The sequence below is a fragment of the Scyliorhinus canicula genome, chromosome 9 (genome assembly GCF_902713615.1).
Source record: "Scyliorhinus canicula chromosome 9, sScyCan1.1, whole genome shotgun sequence".
NCBI lineage: Eukaryota > Metazoa > Chordata > Chondrichthyes > Carcharhiniformes > Scyliorhinidae > Scyliorhinus > Scyliorhinus canicula.
In genome coordinates this window covers 16,035,404-16,055,602 of record NC_052154.1, presented here as the reverse complement: position 1 = coordinate 16,055,602, position 20,199 = coordinate 16,035,404, and the positions used below count along the sequence as shown (strand labels likewise).

Here is a 20,199-nt window from a genome sequence, read left to right as displayed (position 1 = left end):
GCTTTTGTGTTATTTTTCACCCTTTCTATCTGAACTCGCCCAATTGCCAGGAGGCGAGCCCAAGCTGTAATTTTCCTCTGCCTATTCCAAGAGCTGCAAGTACAATCGTGGACCCCAGGGCACCCAATCGCTTAATTTTATTTTGCCGCCTATTTTCCTGTGTGAGGCACTTTACAAAGGCACTTCACAGGATTTCCCTGTGTTTCCACATTTTTTTTCGTCCACTTTTGTGACGCAAGATAAATTTAAATTTGCGTGTTACATTTCTCATTTCTATTATCCGTCAATTTCAGTTATATTTCTATGATATCATAACCCCTTTTGCAACAAAACCTATTAACGCTTGTTATTTTGGGGCCTTTAACCCCACGTGGTTTCCTAAGGTTTTTGTTTATGGAGCATTGTTGTGGGAAAACCCCCCGAATTAATTTCCCCGATATCCAAATGATTTGTCACAACAACAACTTGTATTGATGTAGTGCCGTTTATCTAATATATCATCCCAAGGTGCTTCACAGGGTTCAAGGTTCGGGATCGCACAGAGAAACCTCATTACTATCATTTAAGCTCCTGCCGATGTCAGGTGTCACTCTCACTGTCCAGTCATCCCCATCTTCAAACTGCAGTGGATTAAACATCTCACTATATAAGAGTCTTAGGGCGAATTCTCCGCAAGGCCCGATGCCGTCGTGAAGAGGTTCACGACGGCTTTGGAAGCCTCTCCCGGCCCCCTATTCTCCCCTACCCAGGGGGGGATAGGCGGGCCGTGCCGGGAAACTCGGCGGCCGGGTCTTGTCCCTGGCTTTAAGGCCCGGCGTGCCAAGAATGACGCCGCGGCGGCACCTAATGACGTCAGCCACGCATGCGCGGGTTGGACAGCTCAAACCCGCGCATGCGCGGTTGCCGTCTTTCCCCTCAGCCGCCCCGCAAGACATGGCGGCTTGATCTTGCGGGGCGGCGGAGGGGAAAGAGTGCGTCCCCTTGAGATGCTGGCCCGACGATCGGTGGGCACCGATCGCGGACCAGTCCCCTCCCGAGCACGGTCGTGGTGCTCGATCCCCGATCCGCCCCCCCTAGGCCTCACACTTAACTGGCGCACCATGTTCATGACGGCAGCAACCAGGTGTGGTTGCCGCCGTCGTGAACAGGTCGGGAACGGCAGGCCGGTTGGCCCATCCGGGCCAGAGAATCGCGGGCTGCCGTGAAGAACGGCGGCCCACGTTTCTCCGAGCGGCGTGTCGCAAAACCGGACACGCCATTTTGGAGGGGGTAGGAGAATAGCGGGAGGTGCAGAAGCGGACCTCCCGCTATTCTCCCACCCACCATGGTTGCGGAGAATCGCGCCCTTAGGCTGTATTCTGCCAATTTGATTTATTAAACGACATATGGGTAAATGAACAGAGGCCCTGACTATAACACAGTAGAGTCGGCCAGGTTTAGCTCAGTGGGCTAGACAGCTGGTTTGTAATGCAGCATAAGGCCAGCAGCGCCGGGTTCAATTCCCACACCAGCTTACCTGAACAGGCGCTGGAATGTGGCGACTAGGGGTTTTTCAAAGTAGCTTCATACTTGTGGCAATAAAAGATTATTATTATTGTTACAGGCTTAATTATTCCTCTCAGAAGCCAAAATGATAACCGTCAGATCTGCTTCTAATGTGAACTGGACAACGCAATCTCCCTGTTAGCGCTTTGAAGCAGGCGATCTGTCCATTAGAATGATTGACAGACCAGTTTTTTTTCCTGTGTGCCAACACATGGCATGGTGACATACGTCTCAACGCCCCAGATCACCCGCCTGCCTGTCTCTGCAAGCATTTTGTGGTAGATCAGAGCTGCTGCACAATTTATCCACCTTACTAAAGTGCCAGTGTTTTACTCGAGGGTTTTATTCCCTCCCAGAACTGGGAGGAGGGGTAGGCAGAGTGGGGGCCAAAGATACCACCATCCAAATTGCATTTGTTGCTGATTATCTAAACCAGGGGTGGGCAAACTACGGCCCGCGGGCCGCATGCGGCCCGACAAAGGTTTTTATGCGGCCCGCCAATGAGGTGCCCGGAATCATAACCGGCATTTTTGAAAAGCCGCTGGGGAAAAGCCGCTGAAGTAAATGCGCTTATTCAATAAGCGCATTTACTACAGCGGCTTTTCCCCGGCGGCTTTTCAAAAATGCCGGTTATGATTCCGGGCACCTCATTGGCGGGCCGCATAAAAACGCGCGTAGTGGGGTGGATGAGTGGGGCTGTCTCATTGGTCGGTTTAGTTGGGTGTGCGACCAATAGGAGTCCAGGTTACAAACAATAAGCCTTATTATTGTTTGTAACCTGGACTCCTATTGGTCGCACACCCAACTAAACCGACCAATAAGGCAGCCCCACTCATCCACCCCACTACGCGCGTTTTTATCGTTGACTGGGCCAGGCTGTGCTTCTGTCAGTGTTAAGGATCAGCACAAGCAACTTGACACCTGATTTCAACAAACTGGTAAATGACTGCAGTCAGATGCATCATTCTCATTGACATTGTTCTGTTACTTACTGAGTTACTTTGTTTTTCAAATAAATGTGCTTTTTTTTCTTTAAAGACCTTTTATTTTGGCTATTTAAAATATTAATTATTTTACTTAATATACTATGCGGCCCTTTAAAATTGTGAATTTCTGAATGTGGCCCTTGCACGGAAAAGTTTGCCCACCCCAGGTCTAAACAATCAGGAAACACGGTGTCAAAAGGGCCAAATAGGTCTTTTCAGAAATGGAATAATTTCCCTCAGAAATTCATTTGCAGTTACACAGTGCAGCCAACTGAAGCGTCCTCATAGAAACTGTTTCTAATTCCTGAAGGCCCAATTCTGTATTTCTCTTAAAAGGCCGTGGGACCAAAGGAATTAGGTTAGAAACATTAGTTGCCATGTATGCCAATTTAAATGAACCAAAATTATCAGTAGACTTGGAATGAAGCAGATTAAATTATTTTAAATGTCTTGTTCAGTGCAATATGCTGTGTAGCAGCAGAAGAGCAGAGGGACTTAGTGGATTTAGTAAAGGCCACAACAAGTTGGTCAAAACAAAAATTTACTTTATTTTATAATTACTATTATATACAGCTCCAGTAGGTCCCGACTAGGTCTTCTCTAGTGGTGCCTTACTGGCTGACACTATTTATACATAGCCAGGTATTCATAGATCATAGAATTTACAGTCCAGGAGGCCATTCGGCCCATCGAGTCTGCACCGGCCCCTGGAAAGAGCACCCTACCTAGGCCCACACCTCTACCCTATCCCCGTAACCCAACCTAACTTTTGGACACTGCTGGGCAATTTAGCGTGACCAACCCATCTAACCCGCACATCTTTGGACTGTGGGTGGAAACCGGAGCACCCGGAGGAAACCCACGCAGACCCGGGGAAAACGTGCAGACTCCGCACAGACAATCACCTAATATAGCGATGATTAGGAAATGGGTAATGGACAGGGAGGAGCAGCATGGAAGCAGCTAGGGATGCCGTCATGCGAGGACATCAGCTTAGGGGCACTGATAACGGCACCGCTGCCGTTCTCGCCAGCACGATACACCACAAGCCCGGTGGTGACGGCGACACTGAGGATCTGGGGTCAGTGGAGAAGGCACAGGGCGGAGGTAGGGGCCTCAGTCTGGGCCCCTATACGGCATAATCATAGATTTGTGCCGGGCAAGATAGACGGAGGGTTTCAAAGTTGGCATAGGGCGGGTATCAAAAGGATGGGGGACCTGTTTATAGATGGAACTTTTCCTAGTCTGAAGGCGCAAGAGGAGAAATTTAGTCTGCCCCTGGGGAATGCCTTTAGATACCCCCAAGTCCGCGCTTTTCTGAAGGATCAGGTGGTGGCATTCCCGCTACTATCCCCCCCCCCCCCCCCCCCCCCCCCCCCCCCCCCGGGCAGGATACAGGACAGGGTGATCTCTGGCATCTGGGTAAGGGAGGGGAAGGTGTCGGACATATACCAAGAACTGCAGGAGGCAGTGGAAGTTTTGGCAGAGGAGCTGAAGGGCAATTGGGAGGAGGAGCTGGGTGAGGAGCTGGATGAGGGCCTGTGAGCTAATGCCATGGGCAGGGTTAATTCCTCTTCCTGTGCCAGGCTTAGCCTAATTCAGTTTAAGGTGGTCCTCCGGGCACACATTATGACAGCGAGAATGAGCAAGTTCTTTGGGATGGAGGACAGCTGTGCGAGGTGCTCAGGGAGCCCAGCAAACCATGTCCATGTGTTCTGGGCATGCCCGGTGCTTAAAGAATTCTGGCAGGGCTTTGCAAAGGCCATGTCCAAGGTCTTGGATGCTCGGGTAAAGCCGAGTCCGATGATAGTGATATTTGGGGTGTCGGAAGATCCGGGAGTGCAGGAAGCGAAGGTGGCCGACGTCCTGGCCTTTGCCTCCCTGGTAACCCGGAGACGGATCTTGTTAATGTGGAGGGACTCAAAGCCCCCGAGAGTAGTGGCCTGGGTTAGTGACATGGCTGGGTTTCTCAGTCTTGAAAGGATAAAGTTTGCCTTGAGAGGGTCCTTGCTGGGGTTCTCCAGGCGGTGGCAGCCGTTCCTTGATTTTCTGGCAGAACATTGAAAGGTCAGCAGCAGCAGCAATCCGGGGGGGGGTGGGAAACTGTGTATGGAATGTATACTCTTCTGTTGTAAATGGACTATAACCACCTGTTTTGTTAAATTTTCTCCTTTTTGTTATTGGTTATGTAAAATTTTGTTCAAGAAAAACTTGAATAAAAACAATTTAAAAAAAATAAAGCATAGAGTAACCCAGGCGATATAGGGGCATGGCGTACAAGGGGAAGGGGGTTATTTTCAACTTATATAAGACGCTAGTTTGGCCTGAGCTGGAGAATCCACTTCTGGGTGTCGCACGTAAGGAAGGGTGTGAAGGCATTGGAGAAAGTGCCGAAAAGATTCACAAGAATTATTCCACGGATGAGGAGCCTCAGGTATGAAGATAGATTGGCAAAGTTAGCACCATTTTCCTTGGAGAAAAGAGGCTGAGAGGAGGTTTGATGGAGGTATTCAAAATCAGGAGAGGTCAGGTCCAAGTAGACGAGGAGAAACTGTTCCCACTCATCAAAGGATCATGAATGAGAGGGCACAGATTTAATGTAATTAGCAAAAGAAGCAAAAAGGACATGAGAGAAAACAAAATTGTGCAGTGAGTGGTTAAGGTCTGGAATGCACTGCCTGGGGCTTTCAAAAGGGAGTTAGACTGTTACCTGAAAAGGGAGAATGTGAAGGGTTACAGATAGAAGGCGGAGGAACAGTCCGAACTGAACTGCTCATTCAGAGAGCTAGTGTGGGCACGATGGGCTGAATGGACTCCTACACTGTAACAACTCTGCGATTCTGTGCAAAACAGCAAATGAATCTGTTATATTCCTTTGTTGCCGCAAAGGGAGATGGTATGGAGGTGCCCACACTATGGATTCTCGTAAAACAGGGTGAGAGGTTTATTGGGGGTATTGCTCAATAAAATCAAGATGGTGATCTGCTCAAAGTCTACTCCTTTTTCGTAGAATTCAGTGTTCTGGAGCCCAGTTACTTGCGACCTCAGAAGTGTACGCACCCCTTTCTGTAGATGGTACTTCTTGAGTAATCACTTTGGTATCTGTCACTCTCGGCATTGAAAAGTCCCCAGAGACAGAATCTGAACTCGCAACTGTCTCTGGTCTCCTTTCCAAAGTATAGCTCTCCCGATCTTCTAAAAGTAGAACCTCTTGAGAACTTTCTGCAAACTCACTTTGTGCATCAAATAACTGATCAGCCCGATGTCGCCAAACTCTTTCATCGTCCGTCTGTAGTGTATGATATTGGACCTGTCTTCGGGAAGATCATAGCTGGTACCAATTTCCCGTTAGTGGTATAATTCCTAGCTAACAATCTCTCTCGTCTGATTAAATACTCGTCTTTCAGAGATTTTCTCCTCCCTAGCAATTTGTGTTTGTTGCTGTTGTTTGACAATCTCTAAAGTATCAGGTGGAATTAACAAATCAAGCTATGTTCATAGTTACTTCTTGAACAACAACAACAGGGGCTAGTTTAGCACACTGGGCTAAATCGCTGGCTTTTAAAGCAGACCAAGGCAGGTCAGCAGCACGGTTCAATTCCCGTACCAGCCTCCCCGAACAGGCGTCGGAATGTGGCAACTAGGGGCTTTTCACAGTAACTTCAGTGAAACCTACTCGTGACAATAAGTCATTTTCATTTCATTCCATTAATTGCTGGAGAACCTTGCATGGTCGCATGTAGTGTTCCATTAGTATTAGAATTCTGTTTACTCTTTCTGATAATGTTCCCTAGTCCTTCAAATCTTTGATAGAATACTTTAATGATTGCACAAAACATTTGAGCCGTCTATTCGTTGTTGGATGATATGGAGCTGACATGGTATGGTGTGTACCATTCCCTTTCAAGTAGTCATCAAACTCTTCCAAAGTAAACTGGGTACCATATCACTGACAATCTGCTCCAGTCTTCCGAATCTTGCAAATCCTTTGTCTAGTTTTTCCAATGGTCTGTTCAGTCATTATCATGACTTCTGATCGTTTCTAGTGCACATACACAATAACTAAGAACATGTGACCCTCCAGTGGACCAGCCAGCATAATCGATGTGTATTCCCTGCCATGACTGAGTTGGTCATTCCCACGTATGTAATGGTTATAAGGTGGAGTGTTAGTTTTGCACAATATTGGCACGGCCCAACTTTCTCTTCAACTTGAGCACCTAATCTTGGTCAGTAAAAATAACTGCGTGCTAATTCCTTCATCCTTACCACACCAGGATGTCACAGTTGGTCAAGGACTCTACTATGTATGTACGGAGGAATAATCACACAGATTCCCCACAATAGAACGCCATTTTGTACCGTCAACTCAAGTCTTCATGTGATGTAGGGCTTGAAGTCTGGATTTTTCTTCTGAATGTCTGACAGCGTTCCTTTTTGGACCATGTCCATCACTGGATCAGTTCTTGTATATATCTTTGAACTTGAGGTGAGATCACAGGTACATTATCCACGAGTGAGAAATGCAAAATATTGACAAAACGTTCTTCAGGGTCATGAGTGACTTGAAACGGCAATTGCAATACAGCATCAGCATTTGCATGCTGCTCTGACTTGCGGTACTGGATATCGTAAGTGTGTGCAAGAATATCCATGACCAGTTTTGCAATTTACTAGCTGCCAAAGAAAGTATACCTTTATATACCCCAAAGATTGTAGTCACAGATTGATGATCCGTTAAAAGCGTAAAATGATGCCCATAAAGTTAATGGATTATTTTGTACGTCGAAAACAATGCTTAAAGCCTTTTTTTCGAGCCGAGTGTAATTCATTCTGTGCGAGTAAGAGTTTGCGAAGAAAAAGCTATCAGTTGTTCCTGTCCTGAAGGCATAATGTGCGAGACATAGAACATAGAACATTACAGCGCAGTACAGGCCCTTCGACCCTCGATGTTGCGCCGACCTGTGAAACCCCTCTAAAGCCCATCTACACGATTCCCTTATCATCCATATGTTTATCCAATGACCATTTAAATGCCCTTAGTGTTGGCGAGTCCACTACTGTTGCAGGCAGGGCATTCCACGCCCTTACTAATCTCTGAGTAAAGAACCTATCTCTGACATCTGTCCTATATCTATCTCCCCTCAATTTAAAGCTATGTCCCCTCATGCTAGACATCACCATCCGAGGAAAAAGGCTCTCATGTCCACCCTATCTATTTCTCTGATCATCTTGTATGCCTCAATTAAGTCACCTCTTAACCTTCTTTTCTCTAATGAAAACAGCCTCAAGTCCCTCAGCCTTCCCTCATAAGATCTTTCGTCCATACCAGGCAACATCCTGGTAAATCTCCTCTGCACCCTTTCCAATGCTTCCACATCCTTCTTATAATGAAGCGACCAGAATTGCACGCAATACTCCAAATGCGGCCGCACCAGAGTTTTGTACAGCTGCAACTTGACCTCATGGCTCCGAAACTCAATCCCTCTACCAATAAAAGCTAACACACCATAACAACCCTCTCAACCTGGGTGGCAATTTTCAGGGATCTATGTATGTGGACACCGAGATCTAGCAGCTCATCCACACTACCAAGAATCTTACCATTAGCCCAGTACTCTGTCTTCCTGTTATTCCTTACAAAATGAATCACCTCACACTTTTCTGCATTAAACTCCATTTGCCACCTCTCAGCCCAGCTCTGCAGCTTATCTATGTCCGTCTGTAACTTTAAACATCCTTCCGCACTGTCCACACTCCACCGTCCTTAGTGTCATCTGCAAATTTACTCACCCATCCATCTACGCCCTCCTCCAGGTCATTTATAAAAATGACAAACAGCAGTGGCTCCAAAACAGATCCTTGTAGTACGCCACTAGTAACTGGACACCAGTCTGAACATTTCCCATCAACCACCACCCTTTGTCTTCTTCCAGCTAGCCAATTACTGATCCAAACCGCTAAATCACCCCGAATCCCATGCTTCCGTATTTTCTGCAATAGCCTACCGTGGGGAACCTTATCAAACGCTTTACTGAAATCCATATACACCACATCAACTGCTTTACCCTCGTCCACCTGTTTGGTCACCTTCTCAAAGAACTCAATGTTTGTGAGGCACGACCTACCCTTCACAAAACCGTGTTGACTATCTCTAATCAAATTATTCCTTTCCAGATGATCATACATACTATCTCTTATAAACCTTTCCAAGATTTTGCCCACAACAGAAGTAAGACTCACTGGTCTATAGTTACCGGGGTTGTCTCTACTCCCCTTCTTGAACAAGGGGACAACATTTGCTATCCTCCAGTCTTCTGGCACTATTCCTGTAGACAATGATGACATAAAGATCAAAGCCAAAGGCTCAGCAATCTCCTCCCTAGCTTCCCAGAGAACCCTAGGATAAATCCCATCCGGCCCAGGGGACTTATCTATTTTCACACTTTCCAGGATTGCTAACACCTCCTCCTTATGAACCTCAAGCCCTTCTAGTCTAGTAGCCTGTATCTCAGTATTCTCCTCGACAACATTGTCTTTTTCCTGTGTAAATACTGACAAAAAATATTCATTTAGCACCTCACCTATCTCCTCGGACTCCACACACAACTTCCCACTACTGTCCTTGACTGGCCCTACTCTTATCCTAGTCATTCTTTTATTCCTGACATATCTATAGAAAGCTTTAGGGTTACCCTTGATCCTACCTGCCAAAGACTTCTCATGTCCCCTCCTGGCTCTTCTTAGCTCTCTCTTTAGGTCCTTCCTAGCTAACTTGTAACTCTCGAGCGCCCTAACTGAACCATCATGTCTCATCTTTACATAAGCCTCCTTCTTCCTCTTGACAAGTGATTCAACTACTTTAGTAAACCACGGTTCCCTCTCTCGACCACTTTCTCCCTGCCTGACAGGTACATACTTATCAAGGACACGCATTAGCTGTTCCTTGAACAAGCTCCACATTTCAATTGTGCCCATCCCCTGCAGTTTCCCTCCCCATTTGATGCATCCTAAGTCTTGCCTCATCGCATCATAATTGCCTATCCCCCAGATATAACTCTTTCCCTGCGGTATATACCTATCCCTTTCCATCACTAAAGTAAACGTAACTGAATTGTGGTCACTATCACCAAAGTGCTCACCTACCTCCAAATCTAACACCTGTCCTGGTTCATTACCCAGTACCAAATCCAATGTGGCCTCGCCTCTCATTGGCCTATCTACATACTGTGTCAGGAAACCCTCCTGCACACATTGGACAAAAACAGACAAAAACAGGGGGCCTCACGGTAGCATGGTGGTTAGCATCAATGCTTCACAGCTCCAGGGTCCCAGGTTCGATTCCTGGCTGGGTCACTGTCTGTGTGGAGTCTGCACGTCCTCCCCGTGTGTGCGTGGGTTTCCTCCGGGTGCTCCGGTTTCCTCCCACAGTCCAAAGATGTGCGGGTTAGGTGGATTGGCCATGCTAAATTGCCCGTAGTGTAAGGTTAATGGGGGGATTGTTGGGTTACGGGTATACGGGTTACGTGGGGTGATCATTGCTCGGCACAACATCGAGGGCCGAAGGGCCTGTTCTGTGCTGTACTGTACTGTTCTATCTAAAGTACTCGAACTATTGCGTTTCCAGTCAATATTTGGAAAGTTAAAATTCCCCCATAACAACTACCGTGTTACTTTCGCTCCTATCCAGAATCATCTTTGCAATCCTTTCCTCTACATCTCTGGAACTTTTCAGAGGCCTATAGAAAACCCCGAACAGGGTGACCTCTCCTTTCCTGTTTCTAACCTCAGCCCGTATTACCTCATCAAACGAGCCCTCATCAAACATCCTTTCTGCCACCGTAATACTGTCCTTGACTAACAATGCCACCCCTCCCCCTCTTTTACCACCTTCCCTGAGTTTATTGAAATATCTAAACCCCGGCACCTGCAACAACCATTCCTGTCCCTGCTCTATCCATATCTCTGAAATGGCCACAACATCGAAGTCCCAGGTACCAACCCATACCGCAAGTTCACCCACCTTATTCCGGATGCTCCTGGCATTGAAGTAGACACACTTTAAACCATCTTCCTACCTGCCGGTACACTCCTGCAACTTTGAAACCTTACTCATGACCTCACTACTCTCAACCTCCTGTACACTGGAGCTACAATTCAGGTTCCCAATCCCCTGCTGAATTAGTTTAAACCCTCCTGAAGAGCATTAGCAAATTTCCCCCCCAGGAGATTGGTACCCCTCTGGTCCAGGTGTAGACCATCCCGTTTGTAGGGGTCCCACCTACCGCAGAATCAGCCCCAATTATCCAGGAATCTGAAACCCTCCCTCCTACACCATCCCTGCAGCCACGTGTTCAACTGCTCTCTCTCCCTATTCCTCGTCTCGCTAGCACGTGGCATGGGTAACAACCCAGAGATAACTCTGTCCTAGATCTAAGTTTCCACCCTAGCTCCCTGAATTCCTGCCTTACATCCCTATCCCTGGGCGCGATTCTCCGCTGCCCACAACGGGTCGGAGAATAGCGGGAGGGCGTCCCTCCCACTATCCCCCCCTCCCCCCCCCCCCCCCCCCCCCCCCACGGCTGCCCCACGACATGAATCGCTGCTCGCCATTTTTTATGGCGAACAGCGATTCTCCCCAGGCCGATGGGCCGAGTTCCCAGGCCTTTACGGCCGTTTGTACGGCAGCAAACACACCTGCTTGCTGCCGTCGTAAAAACGGCCGCAACATGCCCGTTCTGGGCATCCAGGGCCCCGATTGGCACGGCCATACCACGGCTGTGCCAAGGGGGGCATGTGCCCGTGATCACGGGCAGTGCGTCCGTAACGGTGGGTACCGATCGCGGGCCCATGCCCCCCTTGGCACGGCCATGGTACGGCCGTGCCAATCGGGGCCCTGGACGCCCAGAACGGGCATGTTGCGGCCGTTGTTACGACGGCAGCAAGCAGGTAACGGACGCACTCTTTCTCCCTCCGCCGCCCCGCAGGATCAGTCCGCGGGGCGGCCGAGGGAGATGACAGCCCCGCGCATGCGCAGGTTGGAGCCGTCAAACCCGCGCATGAGCGGCTGACGTCATCGTGCGCGTCAGCTGGTGTGACACTTGGCGCGCGGACTTAGCGACGGTCGCTAAGGCCGCGATGCCGTGCTTCATGGGGCCCCACTGCTAGCCCCGCCCGGGGGACAGAATCGTGTCCCGGGAGGGGGCGCCGAGGCTGCCGTGATACACGGCCAATTTCACGGCAGCCTTTACGATTCTCCGCATTAGCGGAGAATCTCGCCCCCTTTTCCTACCTATGTCGTTGGTACCTATGTGGACCACAACTTGGGGCTGCTCCCCCTCCCCCTTAAGGATCCCGAAAATAGGATCCGAGACATGTTTCCAAGTCATCCATAAATGGCCTTCGTCATGTCATCGTAAAAAACGGTTTACACAAGGAACCAAAGATAATGTCAGCAATCTTAGAAGCACCACGTTCACAGAATGTGACACAATTAAGATTGTTTTTAGGATTGATCAATTACGATGGTAAATTTGTGCTGAATTGAGCAACATGATTGAAGCCGTTGCTCACCAAAAAGTCAACGGCACCAAGCCCATAGGGTGAGGCATTGTAAGCTAATTGCAACTTCATTTTTTGATTATAATGAACCAACAGCTCTGACTTCAGTAAAGTTTCTTTCACTTCATTGTAAACATTCTCACATTCTTTTGACCAGTGCCATGACTGATTGTCACATAGCAAAGTGTGGAAAGGCTTCAATCATGTGGCTCAATTCGGCACAAATTTACCATCGTAATTGATCAATCCTAAAAACGACCTTAATTGTGTCACATTCTGTGAACGTGGTGCTTCTAAGATTGCTGACATTTTCTATGGTTCTTTGTGTAAACCATTTTTGATGATGTTGTGATGAAGGCCATTTATGGATGACTTGAAAAAGTCACACTTTTCCTTCTTAACTCTCAGGTTGTGGCTCTGTAACCTCTTCAGGTCAGCTTCCAAATTCTCCAAGTGTTTCTGTTCACTGAAACCGGTGATGAGTATGTCATCTAAATAACATTGCACTGAATTCAACCCACTTAAAATTTGAACCATTTATCTTTGAAAAATTGCAGGCACAGATGTTATTCCACAAGGTAGTCTTCTGTACCATCTTTGTGCATTACGATGGTGAATAGTGGCTGTGATTCAGCAGCCACATTCATCTGCAGATATGCCTGTGAAAGATCAGGTTTACTGAATTTCTGTCCTCCAGAAGGTCCAGCAAATAGGTCTTCAATCAACAGGAGTGGATAATGATCTACTCACAAAATTAAGTTAATAGTCGTTTTAGAATCTCCACAAATTCTCACTGAGCCATCCCGCTTTAATGCGGGAATGATTGGTGTCACCCAATCACTTGTAACAACAGGTTCAGTGACTCCTGTCCTTACTAATCTGTTTAGTTATTGTTCAACTTTAGGCTCGATGATGTAGGGTGCAGTTCTAGCTTTGCGACATTTGGGTGTGCTGTCAGGCTTGATTTTTAGGTGTATTTTAACTTCAGTCATAGAGCGTAGTGAATCTTGAAACACCTTCTAATACTTCAAAGGTTGATGCAAGTTGCTCTTTGAATCCATTAATTGACTGACTGTTTCCCAGTTAAGCCTAATCTTAGCCAACAATGCTCTGCCAAATAGAGGAGCACAATAACGTGAAGAGGCAACTTTGTCATCTGCCCATTTGCTTCTACTGTCACCATAATGCAGTGTTTTCCAAACTTTTTTATCCGGGACCCACTTTTACCAACCGGCGGACCTTCGGGACCCATGCTGGTCGATGTTTGCGAGACCTGCTGGCTGAGGTCAGCGATCCACGCCAGCCAACCTTCGCGACACATCATTATTGCTTACCTTTAATGCGGCAGGTGGGCCTGCTTGGTCCTCACGATCTCTCTTGCTTCGTCTTTCAATGTTGCATTTCTTCTCGGGACTTCAGCTGACAATTTAAGTTCTTGCTGCAAGCTTTGAAAAAAATCAAGATGTTTGCCCTCGAACTCTCCATGTTTAGTCTTCAAAAGCGTTTGAAGATTTGAGGGTTTTTAAGTTCATGTGCCAGTACTTCCCTGCATATAACACACATTGACTTTGCATCCTCATTTCAATTTTCAAAATTAAAGCCATATCTCAATAAATCATCTTTATACTGCTTTGTTCCCGATTTCAGTTTCTTCTTAATTGTTTGTTCACCAGAGGCCCTGGAGCTCGGGATAAAGCTTACACCAGCACTGCCTTGTCTTACCGTGGACTTTCCTGAAAAGCTCTTCCCAGCAGATTTAGTTGTGTGATCCAGGTCTGTTTGTTACTTTCTTGCTGGCAGCTATAAAATGGAGTCATCTCACCTCTATGATTTTGCACCGAAAGCACTGACGTGCCAGGTGCATGACCTTCTCTCTGCCGCTGCCTCTGGCAGAAAGACTCATTGTTCATATTTAAAGGCCGGTCGCAGTTACTTTGAAACTTTACTTCTAAGACCTAATTTTTCCAAATTTATGACTTTTTACTGCTAAAAATTTAAAAATATTCAATTGAACATGTGCATCCTGGCATTTACACACAAACTTTGTTTTAAATATATTCTCATTTCTTTAGAAATTTAACCAATTACAGAAAAAAAATAGAATCTTGTTTTTACTTTACACGCTACGACTTTAGGGTAGATGAAGTAACTTGTCAAACACGCACAATGTCACAATATTTCTTACTGGTTCCACTGCATTGTACTATCCAAACATCCAAGTCACCTCCTGCTCCATCCTCACCAAAAGCACTAACGTCCTGCTTTCTCGAGTGTCGACACAAAGTTATGACTGAAGGTTTCTTCCAGTGATGACAAATGCCAACCCTACTGACTGGCCTCGGTTAATCAGTATTCCGACAAACCTGTCCTGGCTTCCTCTCACTGTATCCACCCCACTCACAGACCGCTTCCCGACCATTACTTACCCTCGTGGGAGTGCAAACGGACGTTGTGCTGGCCGTTGAACGGATTGACCAAGTAGCCACAGGTTGCACACTGCCGATTGGTGGTGGCGACGAGCCGAGTAGCGTGCAAAGGACGAGAAATAGAACGGAGCTCCAAGCTGGGCCACCACTGTTAGCATTGCGTCACGTAAGGGCAGCACGGTGGCCTAGTGGTTAGCAGAACCGCCTCACGGCGCTGAGGTCCCAGGTTCGATCCCGGCTCTGGGTCACTGTCAGTGTGGAGTTTGCACATTCTCCCCGTGTCTGCGTGGGTTTTGCCCCCACAACCCAAAAATGTGCAGAGTAGGTGGATTGGCCACGCTAAATTGCCCCTTAATAGAAAAAATAATTGGGTAATCTAAATTTTTTTTAAAAAAGCATTGCGTCACGTGGACGCCCGTCAGCCCATCCACCGCCCCGCACTCCACCCCCCCCACCTCCACCGCTCTGCATGCGGTGATCAGCACACAGCGCATCTCGCGCCGCCCGTCCCCTCAAAACGCCGCAATCAATCGTGGACTGCCCGTGGCCGCATTCTTAAAAGCCAGTCTCAGCAGTTGGGAACTTCTCCCCGCGATCGGGAACGCCACAACCGATCGCTCCACGACCCTCCTGAAACCCATCCGCGACCCACCTGCTGGTCGCTGCCCTGAGTTTAAAAATCCCTACCATAATGCATTATTTTGATGGTACGATCTCTTCCTCTTCAGTGTACATCCTTAGGATCACATTTAATGCTTTTAAAGGCAGATACCTTGGTTTTTGATGATGAATTGTCTTCAGTATTAGCAATACTGCTGTGCCCATATCCACTTCTATTTTAATTTCATGACCATCAAATTTTGGATATGCCCAAAAAGGTTTTTGTTCGCCCTTCATTGGCAAAGCACTTAGCTTTAGCTCTTTGTTTTTGTGGTCTATTGAGTGATCTTGAGCTTCACCCACTAATTTGTAGACATACTAGATTGTTTACTTGTATTGTGCATCTTGCAGTTTCTTGGTGCAGAAGTTTTCTGAGCTCAACACACTTTGACAATATGGCCCTTCTTAACACAATTCTTACATGTGTTTAATTTACTCCAGCATTCTACCTCTATGTGTCCAACCTGTGTACAACAGTAACATAGTTGCACTTTTGCCGCCTTGTTCCTTGAGGTATCCATTTTGTGGATCTTCACTCCAGCCCCTATCTGCAAAGCTTTTCTCGTAGCAAGCTCCATAGATGTGGAAACTTCCACAGCAGCTTTCAGAGTTAAATCGCTTGCAGTAAGTAGCTTCCTCTGATTTGCTTCACTGTATAACCCACAAATCAGCCTGTCTCGAAGAGTATCATCAAATGCTGGACCAAATTCACAATATCTAGCTCACCTTTTGAAGACGCTGTAAACTGTAAAATGGTTTCACCTTCTCCCTGATCACAGTGGTGGAATCAGAACCTTTCTGCAATCAGTAATGGTTTAGTAGAGAAATGTCTCTCTAAAATCTTCATTAATTCACTGAAGGATTTGTCTCCTGATTTTGCTGGGTCAACAAGTTTCTGTGACAGCATAAATGTTTTACTACCAACTAAGCTGAGAAATGTTGCGACCTTTAGGTCCTCCAGTGTCTGATTAGCTGTTAAAGACATTTGGAAACTTTCTTCGTATGAATTCCATGTTTCATAATCCTCATCAAACACATCCATGGCACCCATTGTTCCTGCCAATTTTGGCTCCCGGCTCCTAGGGTCTACAGTTTCTCCCTTCTGCCTGTGTTGGAAGGTATAGCACAAACAATCCCTTGAACAAGCAAATAGGAATTCTTTCCCATTTTTGCCTGAGTAGTGGCCCGTGCAGGGTCGGCAGACATGAAATCCCCATTCCCCACAGCCCGCGTAGCATCGCCATGTGCAGCCCAGACCCCACACACTTGAATGGAAGCAAGCCTTCCCTGACTGTCGGTCTTCTTGGGCAGCAAGGTAGCATAGTGGTTAGCACTGTGGCTTCACAGCTCCAGGGTCTCCATGGACCTATTGGGTCTGTGCGGGGTCTGCACATTCTCCCCGTGTCTGCGTGGGTTTCCTCAGAGTGCTCCGGTTTCCTCCCACAGTCTGACTCCAAATCCTAGTCGCCAGGGTTTCTGGCTCAAATCCTCGTCACCAGTTTTCTCTCCTGTTATATTCCTTTGTTGCCGCAAAGAGAAAAGGTAGGGAGGTGCCCAAATTCTGGATTCTTGTAAAACACGATGAGAGGTTTATTAAGAGTCGTTGCTGAATACAATCAAGATGGTGATCTGCTCAAAGCCCGCGCAAACACTCTGCTGACACAGAACCAGCAAAAATGAACCCCCAGATACATAACACAATCAAAGTATTTTACAACACAGGAGATATTTCGGCACATCACACCTGTATTAGATCTTCCTGCTTAGTTCCATTTGCCTAACTTTGCCCATGACCTTTCGAAGGCTTTTTCAAATAATTACCCATTTCCCTTTTACAGGGTAAAGTACTTCCATCACCATCTCTACCAGGGCTATCCATGTTCTATTAACCCTCAGCTAGCAACAAAAAAACCTTTGAATCTTTCCCTTCAAACTTTCGCTGATGTCAAACTTTGACCTCTGTTTACCTAACCAGTGATTAGTCAAGGTGGTGTTCGTCCTATTTACCTGCAAAACCCTTCAGGAGTTTTTAACATTTCCATCAAATCTCCTTTCAGCCTTCTATGTTCTAAAGACAATTTCTCCAGCCTTTCCTTAGAATTGGAGTCAAATCCAGTGCTTAAAACAATGAATTCTGACAACACAACAGATGTGGGGTGGGCCATTCAGGACTGAGATAAGGAGAAATTCTTCACTCCCGAGGATGGTGAACCTGTGGAATTCCCTACCACAGAAGACTGTGGAGGCCGAGACACTGAATCTAATTAAGAAGGAAATAGATTTCTGAATTCGACAGGTGTCAAAGAGTATGGGAGAGCATTGAGATAGAGGAACGGCCATGGCCATGTGGAGTGATGGAGCAGGCTTGAAGGGCCAAATGGCCTACTCCTGCTCATGTTTTCAATTTAAGAGGAAAGAGTTATGTCTCTATTTATTATGGGTTTTTAAAAATAAATGACAGGCGCATGGAAGCGGGCGTGGGTTGTGCTGGTGGTCAGGTATCTCAATAAGCGGGTTACACAAATCACAGTTGACGACTGTGGAAAGGATTTGGACCACACAGCTGAGCTACGCAAGGATTCGGTCAAGTGCTCGCTGCCAGGTTATACAGGAATATCTCTGAATAGATCTGAAGCAACAAAAAATAAGCCAAGTCAGCACTGTGCAGGTTTCCATTCAGCTACTTGATTGTGTCAAACAGTGGCTGAATGCTGAAGAATTGCTGGAGGGACATCACTTCTTTTTTTGACTTTTGATTTGGTGAAATGGTGTTGCTATGGGGCTAGTATGAGGAAGGCGTATTAAACAGGAGATGGCCTAGATTCTCTGTGAACTAATTGTGTATGTACACAGGGACAAAGAACTTGCATTTATATAACACATTTAAAATAGCAAAAACACCCAAAGCTTTTTCCACTGAGCCACACACAGAGACATTGGGACAGCAAAGTAATGGGATGTGTTCCGCAGTGTCCACACACGTGCAATGTAAGAAATGCAGCGGCCAAGATGTGCACAGCAAGCTCCCACAAACAGCAGTTTGAAGACAGATGACCTGTGACTGGGTGGCAAGACCACGGGGATAACACGCCTGCTTTTCTTCGAAACAGTGCCAGCAGCTGTTCCACGTCTACCCAGGTTGGTAGACAGGGCTGGGGGCACAATTTAATGAAATTCCCTCACAGCTGCATTGGAGTGCCAGTCTGGATTGTGGGACTGATTTTCTGGAGTGGGACCTGAACCCCCAACCAGAGGCACCTGAGGCCCAGCTAGCATGCTGAATCCTTCAAATGCTTCAGTCAGGTTGCACCCTGAAGGGGGTGGGAGGGCGACCTGCCCTCCTGGCTGAATTGTTTTTAAATGAATGCAGTTCAAAGGCAGCATTTTCACCTATAATGGGTACTTGGGTAGTGAATCAAATCTGCCCCCATGTCGAGAATGGAAGGGAGCTAAATGACTGCCTTGGCCTTTGTTTCTCTCCAGCAGGGCAGACCCTTTTGTACCGGTGACTGCAGCAGCGCAAGAACAGCCTGGTCCTTACCGTCAGCGCCTCGCTTCAGAGCCTCGCCGCACGGGGAGCACTTCAGCCGGGAGACGTCGTAGAACTGGGAGCTGGTGCAGGAGTGCGGCTGGACGAAGGGAATCGAGGTGTCGGTGCTCTGGGCCAGCAGCAGCCTGGCCAGGAGGGTGGGCAGTAGCACCGAGAGGCAGACGGCAGCCACCATCCTGCAGAGCAATGGGAAGGGCAGCCGCCCAAGCCCTCACTCCAAAGCTTTTGTGTGGACAATAATCCGTGGCTATGGTTTCCAGACGCGGTGTCAAATTACACATTCAAATAATCCCTTCCCCCTCAGACTGGTGAGGATCTTTCTCCTACTTTCTCCACACACACTGGTCTGGTCTCCCTTTCACATTTTGCACTCTCAGCCCCCCCCCCCCCCCCCCCCCCCGCACAACACCCAGCTTTGTCCCCAATGAACAGAAACTCTTCACCTCTTTTTTAAACAAAATCTCTGCTGCTGAAAGCTATTGCTGGTCAAATGCGTGATGCGTAGAGACACAACGAACATTTTGTTTGCTTCATGCCCCCACAAAACTCTTCACTGTTGTGATGTCGCAGCCAATTTGCGGACAGGGAGTTCCCCACAAACAGAAATGTGATCATGGCCCGATCTCTTGATTCTTTTTTATAGTGGTACGGGTTGATGGATAACACACCGGGGCGAAGGCCCCAGTTCTCCTGTGCCCTGGGGTATTTTGTGCCCTCCCAAGAGGGTAGTAGGGCAGCACGGGAGCACAGTGGTTAGCACTGTTGTTAGCACTCATGCTTCACAGCGTCAGGGTCCCAGGTTCGATTCCCGGCTTGGGTCACTGTGCGGAGTCTGCATGCTCTCCCCGTGTCTGCGTGGGTTTACTCCGGGTTCTCCAGTTTCCTCCCACAAGTCCCGAAAGACGTGCTTGTCAGGTGAATTGGACATTCCGAATTCTCCCTCTGTGTACCCGAACAGACGCCGGAGCATGGTGACTAGGGGCTTTTCACAGTAACTTCATTGCAGTGTTAATGTAAGCCTACTTGTGACAATAAAGATTATTATTATTATTAGTTGGAGAGGGTGGGGAAGGTCAGTTTAATGTCTCACCAAAAGATCATCCACAGCCGACAGGGCAGCACTCCCATCAGGACTGCAGCGAAGTGTCAGCCCTCAGAATTTAGTGCAGCTCTGGAATAGGACTTGAATCCCAATCTGGAATGACTCTTCCCTGCCCCCGCACCCTTCATTGTGCTTAACCCTCCTGGCCGACTAGCGCTCAAACCCTTCCCTGATTTTTACGCAGTTTCTTGGCCATCCTCCACCAACCACTCTTAACAGCAACGTTTCATGCAATTTTTCCCACAAAAAAAGGACCTAAAACTCACGACTCTGGCAGGAGCAAACCCAACGTGCAACGTCCTCCGACATGCCCCAATCTGGATGCAGCCCCCCCCCCCCCCCCCCCCCCCCGCGCCAATCTTGAATGAT

General features: G+C 47.5%; 1 protein-coding gene across 1 annotated transcript in view; it reads right to left on the bottom strand.

Moving 5' to 3' along the window:
* LOC119971115 (meckelin-like) overlaps positions 1–19,059 on the bottom strand; it is a 153,340-nt gene extending 134,281 nt beyond the window's left edge. The window contains exon 1 of the mRNA XM_038806273.1: positions 18,720–19,059. Within this exon, the coding sequence (XP_038662201.1) occupies positions 18,720–18,903 (184 nt within the window). The 5' untranslated portion in view covers positions 18,904–19,059. The remainder of the gene's footprint in view (positions 1–18,719) is intronic.
* Between the last annotated feature and the right edge of the window lie 1,140 nt (positions 19,060–20,199).